Source organism: Equus caballus, chromosome 1 (assembly GCF_041296265.1).
Source record: "Equus caballus isolate H_3958 breed thoroughbred chromosome 1, TB-T2T, whole genome shotgun sequence".
In the NCBI taxonomy this organism is placed as follows: domain Eukaryota; kingdom Metazoa; phylum Chordata; class Mammalia; order Perissodactyla; family Equidae; genus Equus; species Equus caballus.
The window spans coordinates 31,775,634-31,794,310 of record NC_091684.1 but is presented as its reverse complement, the minus strand read 5'-3'; the positions used below and the strand labels follow the sequence as shown (position 1 = coordinate 31,794,310).

Genomic DNA, 18,677 nt, shown 5'->3' with positions numbered 1-18,677 from the left:
CTTTAGTTTAAAATAAAGTGGCTCTGAAGTCTTAGATTATCTTGGCCATGTCTTGTTTTAGGAGGAAAAATCTGATCTGGGGAAGCTGGTGGATGAGCAACTTTGTCGTGGGGCCCAGCCTGGCAAGCTGCTCCCTTGATGCATCACGATGCTGAGTTTCGCCATAGGCTGTCTTCTGTGGGGAGTGTGAGAAGGGAATCCCTTATAAGGAGCGATCCCTACTGATTTAGTAAGTTACTCCCACCCCAAAACGACAAGGCCAGGACAGATGCCCTGTACTAAAGTCCCTGCGGAATGTGGCGGTAGCGAGTTTCTCAGTATCCTTTGAATAGTGCAAATACTTCTTCCATGAGACAGTTGCACAGTGAGAACTGCAGGACTCCAAAGATCAAGTTCAGTGATTCCCTCCTCCCGTGTTATTAACGAAAAACAATAAAAGAAAACTTAAACCTCTTAGGAGCAGCATTTAATACACAGAGACAGACAAAAGAAGCAGGAACTGCCTATATCCTGCAAGTTTAGAGGCTGAGTGAGCAATCAACACTTATTTACAGAGAGGGTGTTTGGACGGAGCTCTGGAATCCTGGCTGTACTGAACCGGCAGAACTTAGGGAGAGGGGAAGGGAGTGAGTGTGCGACTGGGCAGCCACTGAGCTGACTTGTTAAATGACCAGGCTCTGTGTTATTCCGAGCTCAGCAATCCATTCCCCTCAGTGACCCTGGGCAAGCTGTGGACCCCTAGGGGGCTACTGTGTTTGTAAAGCAAACTGGCCCAGGGCCGGGCCCCAGGGACCTCTGGTTCCTCTTGTGAGGGGGCCTGGGGCTGTACCTGACCAGTGTATAGAAGAGATTTTGATAGCCTCACAAATCTTTTAAAATTTGTCTCTCATTTCTCTTTTCCTTTCTCTTCCTCACTTTCTTCTGCTGCTTCTTTCCCCTCCTTTCTACCCCCAGTCTTGGCACTTCTCTCTCTTCCCCTCTCAAAGCTGAAACTTTTCAGTGGGAGGCGCCGGCTTCCAGAGAAGAGGAGGCCTCTCTGGGTTGCCACAGTGTTAAGGTCTCCTCCTCTCTCAGCTGCTTCCAGGTTGAGCCAACCACTGACCGTGTCCAGCCCGCTCCTCAGGCTCCCCATTTCTTGCTTGAGTAGCACACACCTCCTTGTGCTGTTCCTCCTGAACCTAATAATAAGCATGTCAAAACTGAGTCCACTGTCTTCCTTACACACACAATGAGCCTGTCGGCTCCTGTCCCCTGATTCCCAGTTCTCCAAGCCAGGAATCCTCTGTCCCCTCTCTTTTGTAATCTTCCTCCTGTCTCTCACCTTACTGTCCACTTTGCAGACTTGGCCCCAATCCTTGACTCCTTGGGCAGTCTCCTTGGCCTCTGGCATCAGCAACCCTGCCCCTCTCTTCCATTTCTATCCTTTCACAACAGCAGAAATTGTCTTTCTCTTAATTGGAATCCTATGACACTGTCAAATATCTCCTCGTTTAAAAAAATTCATGTCATTTATCCTGCGAAAAAGAATCACATCCACAGAAAAGAAAGTCGTATTTGGTTGCAGCATGTTTGCAAAGCCCCACACGTACCCCTTGAATCACAGAGGAGATCCTCATCATGAACTTTAAATCACTCCACTTGCCCCCGGCCCAGCTCGAGAGCTTCCACCTACCCTTCCACAGTCTCTGGATTGCTCCTTCCCCCCAGTGGCCAACTCAAAGCTTTGTTCTGTGCTCAGGTAAGCTGGTCTGGGACAGGATGGACCTGGTCATCTTTAAAGCCTGCATTAGATTTCCGCTAGTACATGCACTGAGAGGCACACGGCTGCTTGGGAAGAGGCAGAAAGGCTGGAGTCAGTTGTGTTTTACAGTGATGACCTTTGGTTTACACCTTTTTTTTTTTTTAAATAATGGTTTTGGTCAACCAAACCAGTAAGGGCATACTCTTAATATTCTCTCAAACTTGAGGCAGGTCTAATTATTTGCTTTGTTCAGTTGGTGAGTGTGTGTGTCTGGTGGTTTGGTGTACTTTTTCTTTTACTAAAACTCTCTCCCTCACAGCCAAATGAAGGATGATGACGGCTTTTTGTGGTGCCTAATACATTGCTCTCTACTCAATGAATATTGTTACCTGACTCCCACTCCAACCCTGGGGGTATCTGCATTCACAGAGGAATAGAACCTTCTTACAAAATCTGGAGTATGCTTGCAATTTTACTTTTGAAGCACCCGCTTCCCAGAGGAATAGCCAGTGATTGATGCCACTGTCAGAAACCCAGATGCACACACTCATACATCAGCCGGGAAATTACATAAACAGCTCGCCCAGCAGGCCAGCGCTGACTCACCCACTTGCTCCCCTATGGGAAGAAAGGTGATGGGAAACCCAGGGCAACAGCAAGGAACAGACAAAGGAGTGGAGTTAGAAGAGGACTGGGCTCTTGAAGCTCCACTGGGTTTTCTCCTTGCTCATCTTCCGCTGAGGCAGCCACAGGCTAAGATCTGTAGTTATATTGCTGTGACCAGGATCATGGGGAGTCATTTCATTTGTCCTGGGAGTGCACTGTCAGCTTGTCTTCATGGTGTGTACGAGGATACACACAGCTTTACACACATACCTTCATCCTTACACAGGTACAGAAGATGTCTACATTTTCCTTCGGGGTGGATGTGACCTACCTAGGCTAACATTTGACATTTGTCTCTTCAGAGAGCAAATCTATGTTGATTCCAGCAGGATAGGGCAGCAGAGGCTGGTTTGTTGCTAAGAAGATGTCTGAAAAATAAGGATACGATCAGGGCAGAAGAGTGGAAAGCAGTCCAGCAGGCCTGCTGGCACCTTGTGAGTGTGAGGGTGGCTTATCGGTAGCGGCAGGCCAAAGCGTTGACATTCTTGACCACATAAAAGCCCATGGTGACTGGAGGGATGACCAATGTCCGGCCGGCCCGCAGGGGGCGGGGCTTCAATTCTGGGAGGGTCCCATCGTCCACCATCACTAAGGGCTGGCCGTTCAGCTGCACTGACCTACAGTGAGGAAAAACAGCATGCAACTTGTTACGGCATTACAAGGGAGCCATTGCAACAAAGCTGGGGAGGCCCCAGATGGCCTGATCCGTGCCCAGCTATCACGTATTGACACTTGTTGTGCCCAGGCCCTCAGCAGGTGCTTTACTTTAATAACACATTCAAACATCCCAGCACATTCTGAAGAAGAAACCGTCATTATTCCCATTCTACCTGGAGTGGTTACATGACTCACTCCAGGTCACACAGCTTGCAGGTCTGGGAGCCAGGATTTGAACTCAGGTAGTTTAGGTCCACGAACCTATCCTTTAGACAAGTGGAAAGTGTCTGTGATGCAGAAGCTGAAAAGTGTCTCATTTTTTTAAAAGATTATAATAGCACTTTAGATTGATTTTTCTACCTGAAGAGTTTTTACCTGTGGAATGATGCATAGGCTTAAGACATTTCAAAAATCTCGTATTTAACTCGTATCTTTCATTAATTTATCTGACAGATTAGAGAACTGACATAATGTTACTTGTCAAGGGCTGTTCTGAAGGAGGATAGAGACATATCTAATGATTCTCCTTTTTCTAACCTAAGAATGAGTTTTCATATCTAATAATTAACAGATGTTCCCACTTTAGCAACACAGTGAAGTAGCTGATAAGTAGGCATCTGTGATTGCAATTCATTTATCTATCTTTTTTTTTGAGGAAGATTGGCCCTGAGCTAACATCTGTGCCCATCTTCCTCTATTTTATACGTGGGATGCCTGCCACAGTATGGCTTGATAAGCAGTGGGTAGGTCCTCGCCCAGGATCAGAACCAGCAAACCCCGGGCTGCCGAAGCTGAGCACGCAAACTTAAGTGCTGTGCCACTGGGCTGGCCCCACAATTCACCTATCTTGCTTGATTTTCTTTGTCCTGTGTACTAGCCTGAGAAGTGGCCACATACAAAGCACACTTAAGGGAAAAGGGAAACAGCTCATTGCTCGTCCTTGGCCTGTAGTACAGAATCTAGACAACTTCCCAGCTGCTCCAGACTGGTGAAGGATCATACAGCCATGTACCCATGTTGAAGCTCAGCTTTATGGGTCAGTAGAAAAGGCCAGAACCAGGCCACCAGCTGGAAACAAGACTGTGAGTCACCATCAGAAAATCAACATTGCGTAGTGATGACTGTTTCTGGGCCTTGCCCAACCTCCAATGTGATAACATTGTAGTGACATTATTTGAGCTGTAAAGAGAATAAAATGTTAGAAATTGATATAGAGGTCTTTATTTAGTGTTCCTTCTGTGCTGTGAATGATAGGTTTAGAGAGAGATAATCAGACCCATGCCCAATAGAGCAGTCAGTTCCCAGAGAACCATGTCCTAAATTGCTCCCAGTGGAGAGCTAATCAGACAAGCAGCTTCAGGCCTGGCCCGACATGGACAGGTTTGGGCCTGGTCCAGATCTGACAAGCCAGAGGGGCAGCCCCCCTCCTTGTGTTGGGATGACTGAGGAATGGATGAGCGAGCAGGGGATTCCTGTATGGACAGCCAGGCCTGCTTCTGGAAGGTGTAGGGTGGGAGAATGGAGATCTGAAGATCAGTGATGACCTCATCAAATATCGCAGGAGCTTTTCCTCCAAATTCAAGCAACCTCCTCTGGTGAAGGCAGCCTACTCATTGGAGCGGGAGGCAGGGTGGGGAGAGGCGGCTCAGTTCCAAAAAAAAAAAAAAAAAGCCCAGACAGGTCTTCATAATGTATTTTCATTATTTTGTTTCAGGTGGTGTGACTATCCAAAAACCAGACGTATGAACTGTCAAATACAAGTTCAATAACACTAATTAATCTTTCCAAAGCATGCTCAAATTTATATCACTTCTCTACTTGAAAACCTTCAATGGTCCCTCTTACATACAGAATTAGGTATGAGCCCCACCCCCTACACACCCCTAAAGCCCTCTCTACCCCAGAGGAATTAGGTAATGCCTTTTTATTCAGATGACCCTGACATCTTGGGGTCTGGGAAGTGCAAAACAAAGTGTGAAAGGCAAGGCTTTTAATTTCCATACTAATAATGAGTAGTTATTCTGGAACAGGCCCCATTCTGATTTCATTATTGGTTGTTTAAAAAGCTAACTCAGGTGTGGGAGAAACCAGAAGCATGGTCCAAACTCTGGACTGATCTCTAATTTCAGGAGCCCAGCCACCAACTTGCTAGATGGCTCTGGCCAATCTCTTAACCTCACTGCCTACAGTTTTTGCATCTGTAAGAATGCTAGATAGGCCATAGTGTGAATGGAATGAAATAAATGGTGTGAAAGTGCTTTGAAAGCACAATGAGCCATACAAGTGGGAGATGGTGTTTTGTTGTGATTCTTTCCACTGTCGTTATGGGTAGATAAAGTTTTGGTATTTGTACTTGACTGCTCTGTGTCACTGACTTTCATGGCTCCTTTCTTGAAGCCCTCTGGTCCTTTGGCTCCCACGGTAGCTCTCTGTCTCCGTCTTTCTCTGTCTCCCTTTTGGTTTTCCTCCTTCATTTCTGCATGTTGTTTCCATTTTAGGGGGACTTTCCCTTCATCCTGCCTCTCAGATGCTGGGGTCCCGGTGCTTTGTCCTTGGGCCTCTTCTCTCCCACACTGCAGGCTCCTCCTGGGTGCTGTTACCCCCGCCCAGGACTTTGATTACTATCCACCTGTCCATGCTTCCAAAACCTGTCTCTCTGTCTGGATCCTTCTACCTTGTGTATCTCCACTTGGCCGTCCTGCAGGAACTTCAAAGTCACAATGTCCAAAGTCAAAATCTTCTACTCAAACCCCGTCCTGTTCTTTGCCTTTTTATCCACCATCTATCCGATTACCTAAGCCAGAAAGCTGGGAGTCACCTGAGACCTCTCCCCCAGTTCCCATGTCTGGGGTCACGCAGTCCATTCAATTCTACCTTTTAATATTTTTGAAATCTGCTCCTTTCTCTCCATTCACTGCAATTGTTTTCTTTCAGACCACCCTCCCCGACCCTGCCACCCACATTGCTGACTGAGCGTCTGTTGCTGTCACTGCTTCAAACTCCCCAACACTCTTCAGCCCCTCCACTTTCACACAGACAATGAAGCCCAGCTCCAACAACCTCTCCAGTCTCAGATCCTGCCAGTACCCCTTACTCCAGTGCTAACCAACTGCGGCTCACAGCCCTGGGGGGTGGGGGGTGGTGGCGGTGGCATGAATCAGCAGTTATTGTAAGGATTTCATCAATATATGCATGAACAAAGCTTGTTTTACAATGAAAAACTAGTAAGTCTTGCACATAGATGAGGCAAATATTTCTCAAATGAAAATTTAAGTAGATACTGTTGGGAACAAAATACACAGGGTCATTTAAAAGTATAGTAAATATTTTTCAAATGTAAATGCCAGTAGACACAATAGGGATTAATAAGACATAAATTGATTTAGAACTTATAAAATTCCTAATAGATTTTTTTGGGAGGACGGGGGCATCATGTACTTTTTTTCAAGCAGGAGATTTTAAAAGGACAATTACTATAATGTGAGAGGGCCGTGATATTTGTTGACATTACAAAGGAACCCTCGTACTTGAGGGGACCAGCACCCTTGCCCCAGTGTGATCAAATTAAATAACTTGCAGTTCAAACTCTGGGTCGCTGCATATGATGCTTCCTCCACTTAGAGCACAGCCAGTCCTTCTCTTCTGCCGGGCTAACTGCCTTGTGTCCTTGCAGAGCCTGCTCAGGTGTGGCTCCCTCTGGGGAACCTTCTCTGACCCCTGGGTTAGGAGCCCCACCTCTGTGCTCTCTTGTACCCAAACCATCCCTACAGCCACTTCACCAAATTGCAGTGATTTACTCGCTCTGTCTCTCACTGGACTGTGAGCTTGGTGCAAAAAGGATCATGTCTTTTGTGCCTAAATCCTCAGTGCTTAACGAGATGTTTGGCACAGAGTGGGGACAAAATATTTTTCTGAATAAGTGAATGGACTTTTGAGGCTCTTTTGCATTATTTCCTGTCTTCCTGGGTTGAGTTTCTCCAGCTCTAAAGAGGCTCCCTGGAGGCTTGCTGAGTGTCTTTACAGATTTCATTAATGTACCAATTACTCTTGCTCTCAGTGGCTCTGGAGATGTTAGATAAGACCTGAATTATCGCTGATCCTCACAGTCACTCATTAGATACCTTATCCCAACCTGACACGAGGCCATTGATCACTGCTAGTGTTTTTCATCCTTAAAAAAGATCTATATGACCATCTCTTAGCCAAGCCAACAGGAGTTAATTTCGTGAGAACTTGAGTCCTCATACATCCTTACCTACAAAGTCTCTTCATTATAAAGATAGACTGTGTGCTTTACCATCTCCATTCTATTTTTCGTGCTTATATTTTTCTTTTAACATTTATCCTGTTACCCAGTGACATGATATCATGTTAAATATTACAATAATCTTTCATTTTTATGCATTGAACAATTTGTAAGTTTGCAAACATAATCATGTTAATGATAAAAATCACTGATTATTGAGCACTGTCTATGCAAAAGGCACCATGCTATGATTTACTTTGACTATTGCGTTTAGTCCTTACAGCTCCCACCTGAGGCAGGTGTTAGCCTTCCTATAATACAGATGAGGAAATCAGAGGTTAGAGGGGTCTAAAACTCACCCAAGTTGCACAGCCAGTAAGTGGCAGAGCTGAGATCTGCACTGCTGCCCTTCACCATAGTCCTATCTGGCGTTTCTTGTGATTGCTAAAGAGCCCTGTGAGGTACGCAGGGCAAGTATTATTATTATTATTATTATTATTATTATTATTATTATTGTAACTGTACTATTGAGACGAGGTCAGAGAGGTTAAGGTCATAACTAATAGGTGGCTAAACTAGGTCTCAAATTCAGGCCTTCTGACACCTCTTTCTACAATTTCATGTTGTTCTCCAATTCCAGATGGCACTCACCAAGATTGTGTTTCTCTCTTTGAAAACCTTTCTTATCATATTCTCATCCTATTCTGGGACCTTCTTATTGGCCCATGACTTTTCAAACCAAATGCTAAATGATCCAGCCTATGTTGAACTATTTCTCTTAATTCCCTTGCTGCTGAGGGCATTTAAATTACCCAAATATTAGGACAACTGCATTTTATCACTATCTGTTTTTATAAAGTTTGAGGTACTTTGCAATTCCTAAACTTGTTTTCTTTATTTGGCATGCTATTTGAAATGGGATTCACTGTCTCAATTTGGAGTCAAGCCCTCCGCTACCCGGGTCTCAGTGGGAGCCCCTTGGCAGGGTTGCCCTCCTTCCCCCGCCCCACCTGTTTACAGTCTCTGGTCTTCATGTCTTATCCTACTTCTTGCTAGCCATGGATATTGAAGCAAGCTTTCAACTGTCCTGAGGTTTCAGGGAAGCAGGTCTAGTGAGGACACGCTTTGCCAGTCTTGAAGGTAATTTGCTGGACTCTGGTCTGGCCCTGGGTGGACTTCTGTGGAGGCAGATGCAGGGGAAGCCTATGTCTTATCGGGAGCAGCTTTGGGAGCTGGTGTCTGGTTCTGGCTGGCATATCTGGGGCCTTGAGTGGAAGCTGAAGGGACTTGGAGATAACTAGTTCCACCTCAGCCACTTTGAGAAAGTGAATTACCTTTTCTGAGCTTGGGTTTCTCCATCTGTAAGACAGACTAGATGAACCATATGATTCCTTCTGGCTTCAACATTTTTCAGGCAGGTTGCCCACAGCCTAACAGCTAGCCTGAGACAGAGTTTAATGCCAAATTCAGAGTGATCCCGCACAAAGAGAAATCTGATCATGACATTAACCTGTCTAAATGTTCAGTAGCTCCCTGCTGATCTTAGAACATTCTCCAAAGTCCTTACAAGACCCCATAATTGAGTCCATTTACCTACTTTGCTTGCCCCTTAGAGGCTCACTCGAGCTCCTGTCCATTCCAGCTCCCCACCACCCTCCTTTCATTCTGTGCTGCAATTTCTCTAGTCATGATCTCTCTCATCTCAGGGCTTTTGTACATGTTGTCCCTCTGCCTGGAACATTCTCCATACTCCCTCCCCCCTTCCAGCTTCCTTTTCCCGGCTAACTCCCAGCTGTCCTTCAGGTCAGGTGGCCCTCCAAAGCGCTCCAATATCACCCAGGACTTCTCAGGCCTCTGTACTCATCACAGGTATTGGGATTGCTGAGTGCCTGTCTGTCCACTGGACAGGAAGACGATGTGTCTGCCTTATTCATCCTGTCTTCTCCTGTCCACCACTCACACGGTAGGTGCTCAATAAAAGAAGGAGTGAATATAAATATGTGGGTAGACGGACTGCAATCTAGAAAGAAAAGACACTGGACTGGAAGACCAGAGACCTGAGTTTTAGTCCAGACTCTGAGCCTGCCATGTGCAGGCCCAGATATGTCACTAGTCGGCTCTGGTCTTGGTTTCTGGATTGTTAAATGTTGAGACAGAGGGAGGGAGGGAAAGGAGGAGTAGGGGGCAGGTGAGAGGGAAGGAGGAGGGGAAGGAAGGGCAATGTACAGGAATCCAGGTGTGCGTGTGTAGGGGCAGCGGGAGGCTCCTCAATCACTGCACACCCACTCTTCTGACTCTGGCTCCAGGGTGCTTCCCCAGACGCCACTAGAGGTCAGTCTTGTTCTACACAACAGTGCCGGAGAGTCGGGCTTGGCGGTGGCTCCCAGGAACCCGAGCGCGCGCGCGTCTGGCCCCGAGTTCGCACTCCACTCCCGGTAAGGCTGGGAGATGTGCCCTGCACTTGGCCTTCCCGAGGAGCAAACCACGGAATCAATCAAATCCCAACAAAAACTTCGTTGCGGTCCACTTGGCAGGGGGCCCACTTGAATGTGGCTAATATTAAGGAAATGTGCGAAGCCGTGCTGCGATTCCTGCCGGGGCTGCGGGCTCCCCGACCAGCGTGCGGGGAGGGGGGTCCACGCAGGTGCGAGGCTGGCGGCGCCCGCGCGACTCGGCGCCCAGCTCTCCTGGGCCCGGTCCCCAGCGCCCCCGCCCTCCCGGCTGGCCGCGCACCTGTGTGCGCTTTAAGGGCCCCCGAGGCTGGAGCTAGCCCCTTCGAGGCCCCTCACTGAGTTAGGAAGTTGGTATGCGCAGCTGCCCTGCCCTTCTCCAGGTCACGGGCAGGTTAGAGCCGGGAGGGAGCCCGACCGGGTTTGAGGACAGAAAGGCCTGGCTCCTCTTGTCTGCTCCGGGAGAGGCTGTGCATCTGGGGGAGCTTAGAAAGGAAGTTCCTTTGAAATGGCCATGAGTGATTGTTATCCTACTGAGGAGGGCTGCTCAGGAGTGGCCACCGCAGGCCACTGTCGCCTGGTCCTACATGCCTAGCTGGAGCAAAGGCTGTAGGATGCTCAGGACCCTCTCGGAGGCGCTCCTACTCCTCAGGGGTCATGGGGAGGATTACTTCTTCCCAAGTGTGCCCTGAAGCTTTTCTCCCATGTACTTTTTTTCTACCTGGAATCTGGTACAAGCTGTCAAGAAGCCTACTCTTCCTTCCAGGCCCCTTCGGCTGTGGCCCCCTCCACCAGGGCCTTATCTGAGAGTCCCAGCGGGAAGAGAGGTGTATTCTCTGCAGATAATTTTCAATAGCACCTGGTGCAGTGCCTTCTTGCCTGTGATACAGTTCAAATTAATACTTGTCGAGTTCCACTCAATCAACCTCTCTAGGAGTTCTCACGTGCCTGGTTGGACACTCCAATTGCTTTCTCTATTGTTAAAGTGAGGAGACTGTAAGAGAAAGAAAAAATGGAGATGAAAGCCTCCTGTTCCCCATAACCCAAAGCCCCCATCTTATATGAAGTTCCTGCCCACTGAGACAATTGGAGGCTGACAAGATCGTTTGCCCTTCGTCCTACTCCATGAAGGCAGATAGAAACAATGAGGAATTTCCATCTAGCTTTGTATCACTGAACAGAGAGAACACTAGGACTCCTTTATGCAAGCAGAGCTGGGGGATTATTATAGGCAAGTTGTTAGGGATATAGGCTTTTCCTGTTTGCAGTTAGGTTTGGGGGTCATGATTTGATCTGTGTTCTATCCAAGTCTGTGTAATAAAGGTCCAGGCTATAATAGGATCCCACCATGTGCTTCTAATGGTTTAAAGTAACTGAGCACCCTTTGCAGACAAGATGAGAGCACAGCTGAGGAAGCTGGATTTATACTGATATTCTGAACTCCCAGCAGGTGAGGGAATCATCTGGGGGCAGTTTGGGAAGAACATTTGACTCTGTGACCATCTCAAAACTCCAAGTCATAGACATATCACACTTAAACCACAGCACACAACAGGAACCAGCTGTGAAAACCATGGAGCCTTTAATATGTGGTTAACTCTGTTCCCTTCCCATTGTAAGAATCGGTGCCATGATCACCAGCATTCACCAGTGGTGTGTGAGGGGCAGTACTCTTACTTCTACTGTTCTTTGTGTTGTAAAAATTCAGTTATAACAGACGTAGTCCTTACTGGCTAAGATAGAAAACACGGAAACATGCAAATATGTGGTCAGACACACGATAATTAACACATTACACTAAGAGAGGGACAAAAGGAAAATCAGCCTGGATTTTGAGGCCTTCTGCATTCTGGCCCTAATATATTTTTGTGGTCTTTTCTCTCACCCCATAAAGCATCGTATGTTCCAGTCATGTGAGATAATGTGCCACATCCCCAAACAAAATGACCCTTGAAATTTTGTATTTCTAAACTTTTAGTAAGCTCATCCTTATTACTTGGAATCGCCTTCCCTCCAGCATTTCCTAGACATATGGCTTATCCTTCCAGCTCCTGCTCCATGGCCCTCAGCTCAGAGGATTTCCAGGTCAGAATTCCTCTCTCCCTTCCCTACACTCCCACTCTCCTATATTCACCCTCTTGCGGTCTGTGTTGTCTTAGAGTTAAAACATCCTCTGCGGGGAGGGACTAGGTTTACCAGCCCTAATTGTGTGGAGCTGGAAGGGGCAGTGTGGGATCAGAAGCATCCCCTTTCCAGGCATCTGCTGGTGAGACAAAGAGAGTCAGGTAAGAGGGCAGGTGTGTGTGTGCACACACACGTGCACAGAAAGGTTTTCCATATGTAAGAGTATGAGATAGAGTCCATAAGCCATGCCCAAATTTAGTTCCATTACTATAAGGTCACGGCTCCCTGGATACCTATTCAAATATGTTAAATCAAAGGGACAAATATCTCAGTTTTATCAGATTTTGACGATGTTTCTTATAATATCAGGTGCACCAGTGTACCCTCAAAAGGGAAAAATAAGATGACCCAGCGTCCACAGATGTCAAAGTGCAAACAGTACGGTGACCCTGAGTCATTCCTATGAAGGTGAGCAGGGAAGAGGTCGTCCGCCAAGTGGTTGCTGGTGTGTGGCAGTCGGTCAACAGTTTGTGCTCCAGCTCTTTGGAAGGAACCACATCCTGTTGAGGGCTCCTGATGCTTGGCAGCCAAAGAAATACTGATTCAGGACCCAGGCCCTGCTATAGGGACAAGTTGGATTAGGGTTTTTCAGTTTCTTGGGGGCTTACGTTTGTGCATCACCCAAACCACAGCCTTGGGAGGGTGTGGAGAAAGGAGAAGACAAGGGCCATTTCTTCTCAGTCCACCAGAACTACCTACATATTCTGCTTCCCTGCCCCTCAGTTTAGAATCAACTGCTTGGAAACATGTTAGCTTTACCCTAAAGTGCTCATTTTCCAGTGTTTCATCTGGGTCATCTGGAACAGAATGGATCAGATCTCTGCCTGCAACGAGGGTCCCCTAGTGAGTGAAGATGGGAGAGGAGACCACAGCCTTTATGGACAGCTATACAGAGAGATTCCAGCTGCTGGGAATGACCTGGAAGAAAATGTATTCTGGAGCAGAGAACAAATGAAAAACTCTCAGAAAATAGTGAAAACCCTGGATTCCTAAACATTGTGGTTTAAGATGTCAAGTCACTGTAAAATATAAAAGCATTTTATAATCCTCTAATCTGCACAGTGATCTGTACATTACTAATCTGGGAGTTAAAACAAAACAAACAATAAAACCTTTGGGAGCCGTACACATCCTTCCACTTAGCCATAGAGAACTCCCAGGGGCTCATGGCATGTTCACACCTTTGGCAAAATGGCTTAGTGCCTGAGTGAAGAAAAGAATCTGGGTGAAATCAAAGATGCAAATCAGCTGGGATCTTGTTCCAGCATTTTCTAGAGGGACAGTGATTCTCAACCTTGGCCACATATTTGAATCACTTGGGGAGCTTTAAAAAATACTGGTGCCTGGGTCCCAGCCCAGAGATTTTGGTTTAATTGGTGTGAGGTGCAGCTTGGGCAACTGGGTTTTTAAAGTTCCCTGATGATTCAAAGTCCAGCCACGGTTGAGCACCAGGGTTGAAGAAAGAGTGGGGATGTTTGCAGCTGGGGGGAGGGGGGATCAAAGAGCTTTCTTACCATTACATTCTGAATTTATTTGGAATAAAAACAGCTTTTCTTATTCTTTTGGAGTACCATGTCAGGAGGCCACATTTTTTAACCTACAAGGAAGATGGGAACCTTTGAAGTCAAGTTTTTTGTTGTATAGTCTGAAGTGAGCATTTCTGCTATTTCGACAGAACTGCTTCATTTAGTGTTTTTCACTGTCGTGTGTACTCTGGTGAGATGAACATGCTCCTCAATATGGCCCAGGGAAGTGTGGGTGTGGCACTTTACAGGATGAACTAAGAACTGAATCAGATGAAGCATTTGCATAAATAACGAACTCTGCATTTTTAAACACTGAAAAGAAAACCTCTGTGCTTTTCTTGAAGGGCGAGTTCTATAAAGTCATTTAGATTTCTCTTGGGTCCTGGGCTGTGCAACAGAGAGCTCCCTACAGCCAAAGAGTGGTTCAGGCTCTCTTCACGCAAGAGGAACTAAAGAGGAACTCAATTTATTGGTCAGTACCCTCATTATATTTTCCAAATAAGTGTATAATTATCTCCTTAGTTAACACTATATATATTGGTTATAGCTACTGCCTCTTTATGAGCCACAAAACACCTTCAATGAGCACGAGGGTTAAAAGAACACAAACTCCTCTAAGTTTCAGTGAGTAAATTTACATTAAGTACAGATTTGTAAGGCTCACTTCTATTTATTTTTTCTACAGACTGACTCAGAGCCTTAAGTATAAGTATTTTTAAAAGTAAATATACCCATATATATTTGTATTTCTACTTTTATGGTGTCTATTTCAGACTTTCTGAACTGGAACACTAACTTGAACGTTGCTGGCTAGAGTTAAGCACCACCTCCCTGCTCACTCAGCCAGCTCATACATCTTCCCGACCCCGCCAATCCCGCCCAAACCCATGCACCTTTCTTGCCACTCAGTGCTCCCCGCCTCTGGGGCTTATCTTTCCTCCTGAGGGGCTCTGGGTGGCCTTTCAAAAGAGCTGCAGATGATGTGGTTGCATCTGTACCAGCAGGGCCTTTTCCTCCAGGTAAAAGAGGTCTCCGTCCTAATGCTTGCTTTGTAAGAAAGGACCCTCTTTTTCTGACAACTTAAACCAGCACCTGAAGCCTTGCATGGGTTAACAAGTTTCCTCACATGCTCTCAGCTTGAACAGCACTACGGATGTTCTTTACCTCTTCTAGTACATCAAAACAAATTCCAATGCATTAAAGAAATACAAAAAATGAAACAAATAAAGGAACTAGTAGAACATATTTATCTGGTTTCAGGAACATGAATACACATAGATATAAGTGGAATAGAAGAAACCACAAAGCAAAAGATAGATAGATTTAACTATATAAAAAGAGAACACTTCCATATGTCAAGATAACACCCTAAAAATGAAATAGTTAGAAAATAGCAAGTAAAATACTGGAGAAAATATTTCAACACATATGATAGGCAGCAAAGGGGAAATTGCCTTATATTAGAACAAATTTACAAGTCACTAATAAAACAGATAACAGTCCAATAGAAAAATAAGCAAAAGACATAGAAAATTCATGAAAGCAATGCAATACTAATAGACATGAACAATTTTCACCTCACTAATACTCAAAGAATACAAATTAAAATAATAATACTATTTTTCATTATGAAGTTGACAAAGACAAAAATATTACTGCTCTGTGTTGGTGAGGTAAATTGTAATAACAAAATGCTCACTCTTCCCACTCCTTTTCAGACCTCTACAACTAAGCTTGTCTGAGGTAAGAAAGCTGAACAGTTAACCATATGAGACAAGGTTCTAAACTCAGTGGACTCCAAGGTGAGCAGGATAGTGAGCAATCTGGAAAGCAGGCCATTTGACGAATGGCTGAAGGAGCTGAGAGCATTCAGCTGGGAGACTCGGACTCCAAGGGGAGACATATGGAAAAATTGTTATAAAGAAGGTATAGATCTACTCTGCTTAATTTTTCTAAACCAAGGGTAGAAATGGGAAGAAAATGCCCTTTGGCCACATATAAGGAGGATCTTTCCTACAATCAGAGCTGTCTGGTCCTAGAGTGGGCCAACTCATGAGATGAACAGTCTCATCAAACAGAAGCTGACAGGCTTTCTTTCAGGGATCTTATAGAAGAAACTTCTTGATCTCTAAGAGTACTTCCAAATTTTTCCTGTATAAAGTCATCTTTTAGTAAGTGCAGAATTTTCATGGAGTGGTTTATTTTAGAAGAAACTAATTTAAATGATACCAGACAAGTGAAGATAATGGAAACCTGCAGGGAGTACATCTGGTCAACCAGAGTTCAAAAACTCCAGGTACAACTAATGTCAGTAGTATAGACCTTAAACACTTAGATGTCTTGAGTCTGCTGAGATAAAAGGAGGAATGGCCCTTTGGTCCCAGAAAACAGATCTTCAGGTTTTGTTTCTGAGTGTGTGAGCGACAAGTCTGGGTATAGAATTCTTAGGGTTAAGGTTTTTCCCAAAGCTCCTTTTGCCAGATCTGTCCATGCCCCAAAATAAATGTGGTGCTTCCAGTTATCATTAGAGAGAGATTGTGGGGGTCAGATGGTGGCCAGTTCAGCCCTCAGGACTCTTCATGCAAGGCAAGCTCTGAATATGGACATGAAGTTCCAACAGGGACGTGAAGATATTTTTAAAGTCTTAGCACCTGGGAGTTACTTGAGTATTTTCAGAACCATTCTGTTTGGCTAACATCAAATGACACCTCTCTAAAGGCATGCAGTTAGATGCCAATATTTTTCTTTGATATAGGATTTAATGAGGGTAAAATCAAAGCAAAAGCTATATCCCAGAGAGATGGAAAAAATAAGCAGTATGTAGAAAAGGAAAAAAAAAAGATGTTCACCTTTCTTCACAGAATAGGCAATAAGATTCTTGGTTCATAGGAGCCTTGAGATTCTTTCAACTAAAATCATGGCAGCTGAAGGAGAGGCTCATACAGATATGAAATCTAAACATTCAATATGGAACCTATTAGCCCCAAAGCAGAAATACTCTGCACCTCTCTCAAGGCACCACCCACAGGCTGCTTCCTGTTAGTTGTTTGTTTCTTATAATAAAGATGAACTCTCTGAGGGCAGAGACCTCACAATCCCTTCCCCGCTCCCCCACAAACATCCCACATTCAATAGCTCTTGAAGGCCAGGTGATGATGTGGCCTGGCATTAGGCCGATCAAGAGACTTGCTGATCTGAAGCATTCACATTAAACTTTATATTCAGACTTTTTTCCTAATTTGTCTACTTGGGATTCCTGAGTTCTTATAGTTATGGGTCCACAATTCATTGGAAATTTTAGTCAGATTAATTGCCACTGCAAGTTAGATTGCTGAAGAGGAGCAAGTTATGTCTGACACAAAGTAGGATCTCAATAAAATCTGATGAATGGGTAAAGATACATGCTTTCCAGTTTCCCTGGGAAGCCTTGCCTGCCAGCATCTTTCCCTCAGAGCTACACCTCTGAGGGTGGGCTCCACTGGGTGTAGGGGAGCTGGCAGTGTCTGTGTGTGTGAGGTCAGCATATACATGTTGTCATTGATTGTTAGAGAACTTAAACCAATTTACAGTCACTCCGGGTATTTAATAATCCCCTTGTTGAGAAGAGCACAGAAGGGAATTCTCCAATTTTGCTGAGATAAAAATTTGCTTTTACTAAAATTCTGTGACTGGGAAACAGAATCTTAGAAGCCACTCAGAGAACTTTTAAGAAGGATCAGAAATTAGGAACTGCAAAGAAAAGTGAATGGTACTGGGATGAGTTAGCCTAAAGGGGAGAACATTGCTCAGTAATGTAATACTCTCCAAATATATTCATTATGTGAAGAGCCTAAGATGAAAAGAACCCAGACAGTATTATGACAGAGTTCAGTTCGCCATACTGTATATTTGTCAATATGTCATTATAATTTTATAGTACTGGACTCTTAGAGTAGCACAGTTTTGGAGAAAGTGCACTGGATTCGGAGTCAGGCGAACTGGATGCTAGGTACTTTCTAGCTCTATCACTTAATAGTTGTGTGACTCTTGGATAAGCCACTTAATGCTATAAGACTCAGTTTCTCCAACTCTAAAATGGGAGGGAGGCGAGCAAGAATTGTTCTACTTGCTTCATGGTGCTGTTCTGAAGGTTAAATGAGATAATGGCTATTAAAGCTTTTTACTATTTGTAAAGTCCTAGCCACAGGTACAGCAGGCCCCAGCATTCTTATAAAAGTAAGTGTTCACACAGGATTGAAATTGTGGGCACTCCTTCCCCAGAGGTCTTCAAACGTAGAACAGTTTCTAGTCCAGATGTCCTAGCCACAAACTGTCTGAGGGCAGGAGAATGAACCACATCACCTCAAAATGTCATTCCACCTCGGGATTCTCAGCATCTGCTGATTCCCTCAGGTCGTGTGTCAGAATAGAACAGCCAATGAAAGTTGTCTCCTTCTCTTCTAACTTTTGGCAGTTTTCCCTCCAAATGGAATTTAACAAGACACATAAGGGAGACGCTGGGATCTGACCAAACACCTGCTCTTGGTTTAACTTTTCCACCAAAAAGTGAGTCCTCCTGTTTTTGAGTTGACTTGTTTGGCTCAACTTCATGTTGCTTCTCTGTTTATTGAAAGACACTGAATCTTGGGTGGAATTGATTTCCGAGAGGACAGTGTTTCCTGATTTGTGATCACATGAGGCATTGGGCAGATTCTTCCTTTGAGCATGGTAGTGCTCTTTTCCTGTGACCTATCCAAAAGGAGAACTGTTATTGTCTTGGGTGTGAAGGCTTAGTCTTCCTCCCAGAAAGGTGAGAAACCAGGGAGCATGACAGAGGAGGCACCTGCAGTTGGAGATTTTTTGGAGAAAAAATAGCCCAATAATCCCACCACTCCCTCTTGTAGCACAGTCTCCTTGTGTGGCCTTTTAATGGCTTGAAGAAGCTATTTTGCTGGTGACCATACAGACAACAGTCTCCAAAAGTGAAGTGTGTGTGTGTTGGGGGGCTGGGAATGGAAGACAATAATGGAATTTTAGAGTCTGATGGGGAGCAGTAGTCTTTCACCTCAACCTCCCACTGAGTGAGGAATCTTACAGCACCTTGCAGACGGCCATGGTGCTCACTCTGATTAATAGGCTACCTCCTGAGAAAGCCTATTCTGTGCTCCATCAGATCAGGCACGTCTTTGGGAAATGAGCTTGTTTTGTGGTGAAATGTTTCTCTTCTA

At 45.1% G+C, this 18,677-nt stretch overlaps 1 protein-coding gene across 2 annotated transcripts in view; it reads right to left on the bottom strand.

Moving 5' to 3' along the window:
• Positions 1 to 451: 451 nt before the first annotated feature.
• Positions 452 to 18,677, bottom strand: part of HPSE2 (heparanase 2 (inactive)) — a 607,109-nt gene continuing 588,883 nt past the window's right edge. For both annotated transcript variants that reach the window (XR_011421956.1, XM_023641185.2), the window contains one exon: positions 452 to 3,024. Coding sequence is in view for 1 of the 2 variants with exons in the window: in XM_023641185.2 (XP_023496953.1) it covers positions 2,859 to 3,024 (166 nt within the window). In the remaining variant the exon portion in view is untranslated. The remainder of the gene's footprint in view (positions 3,025 to 18,677) is intronic.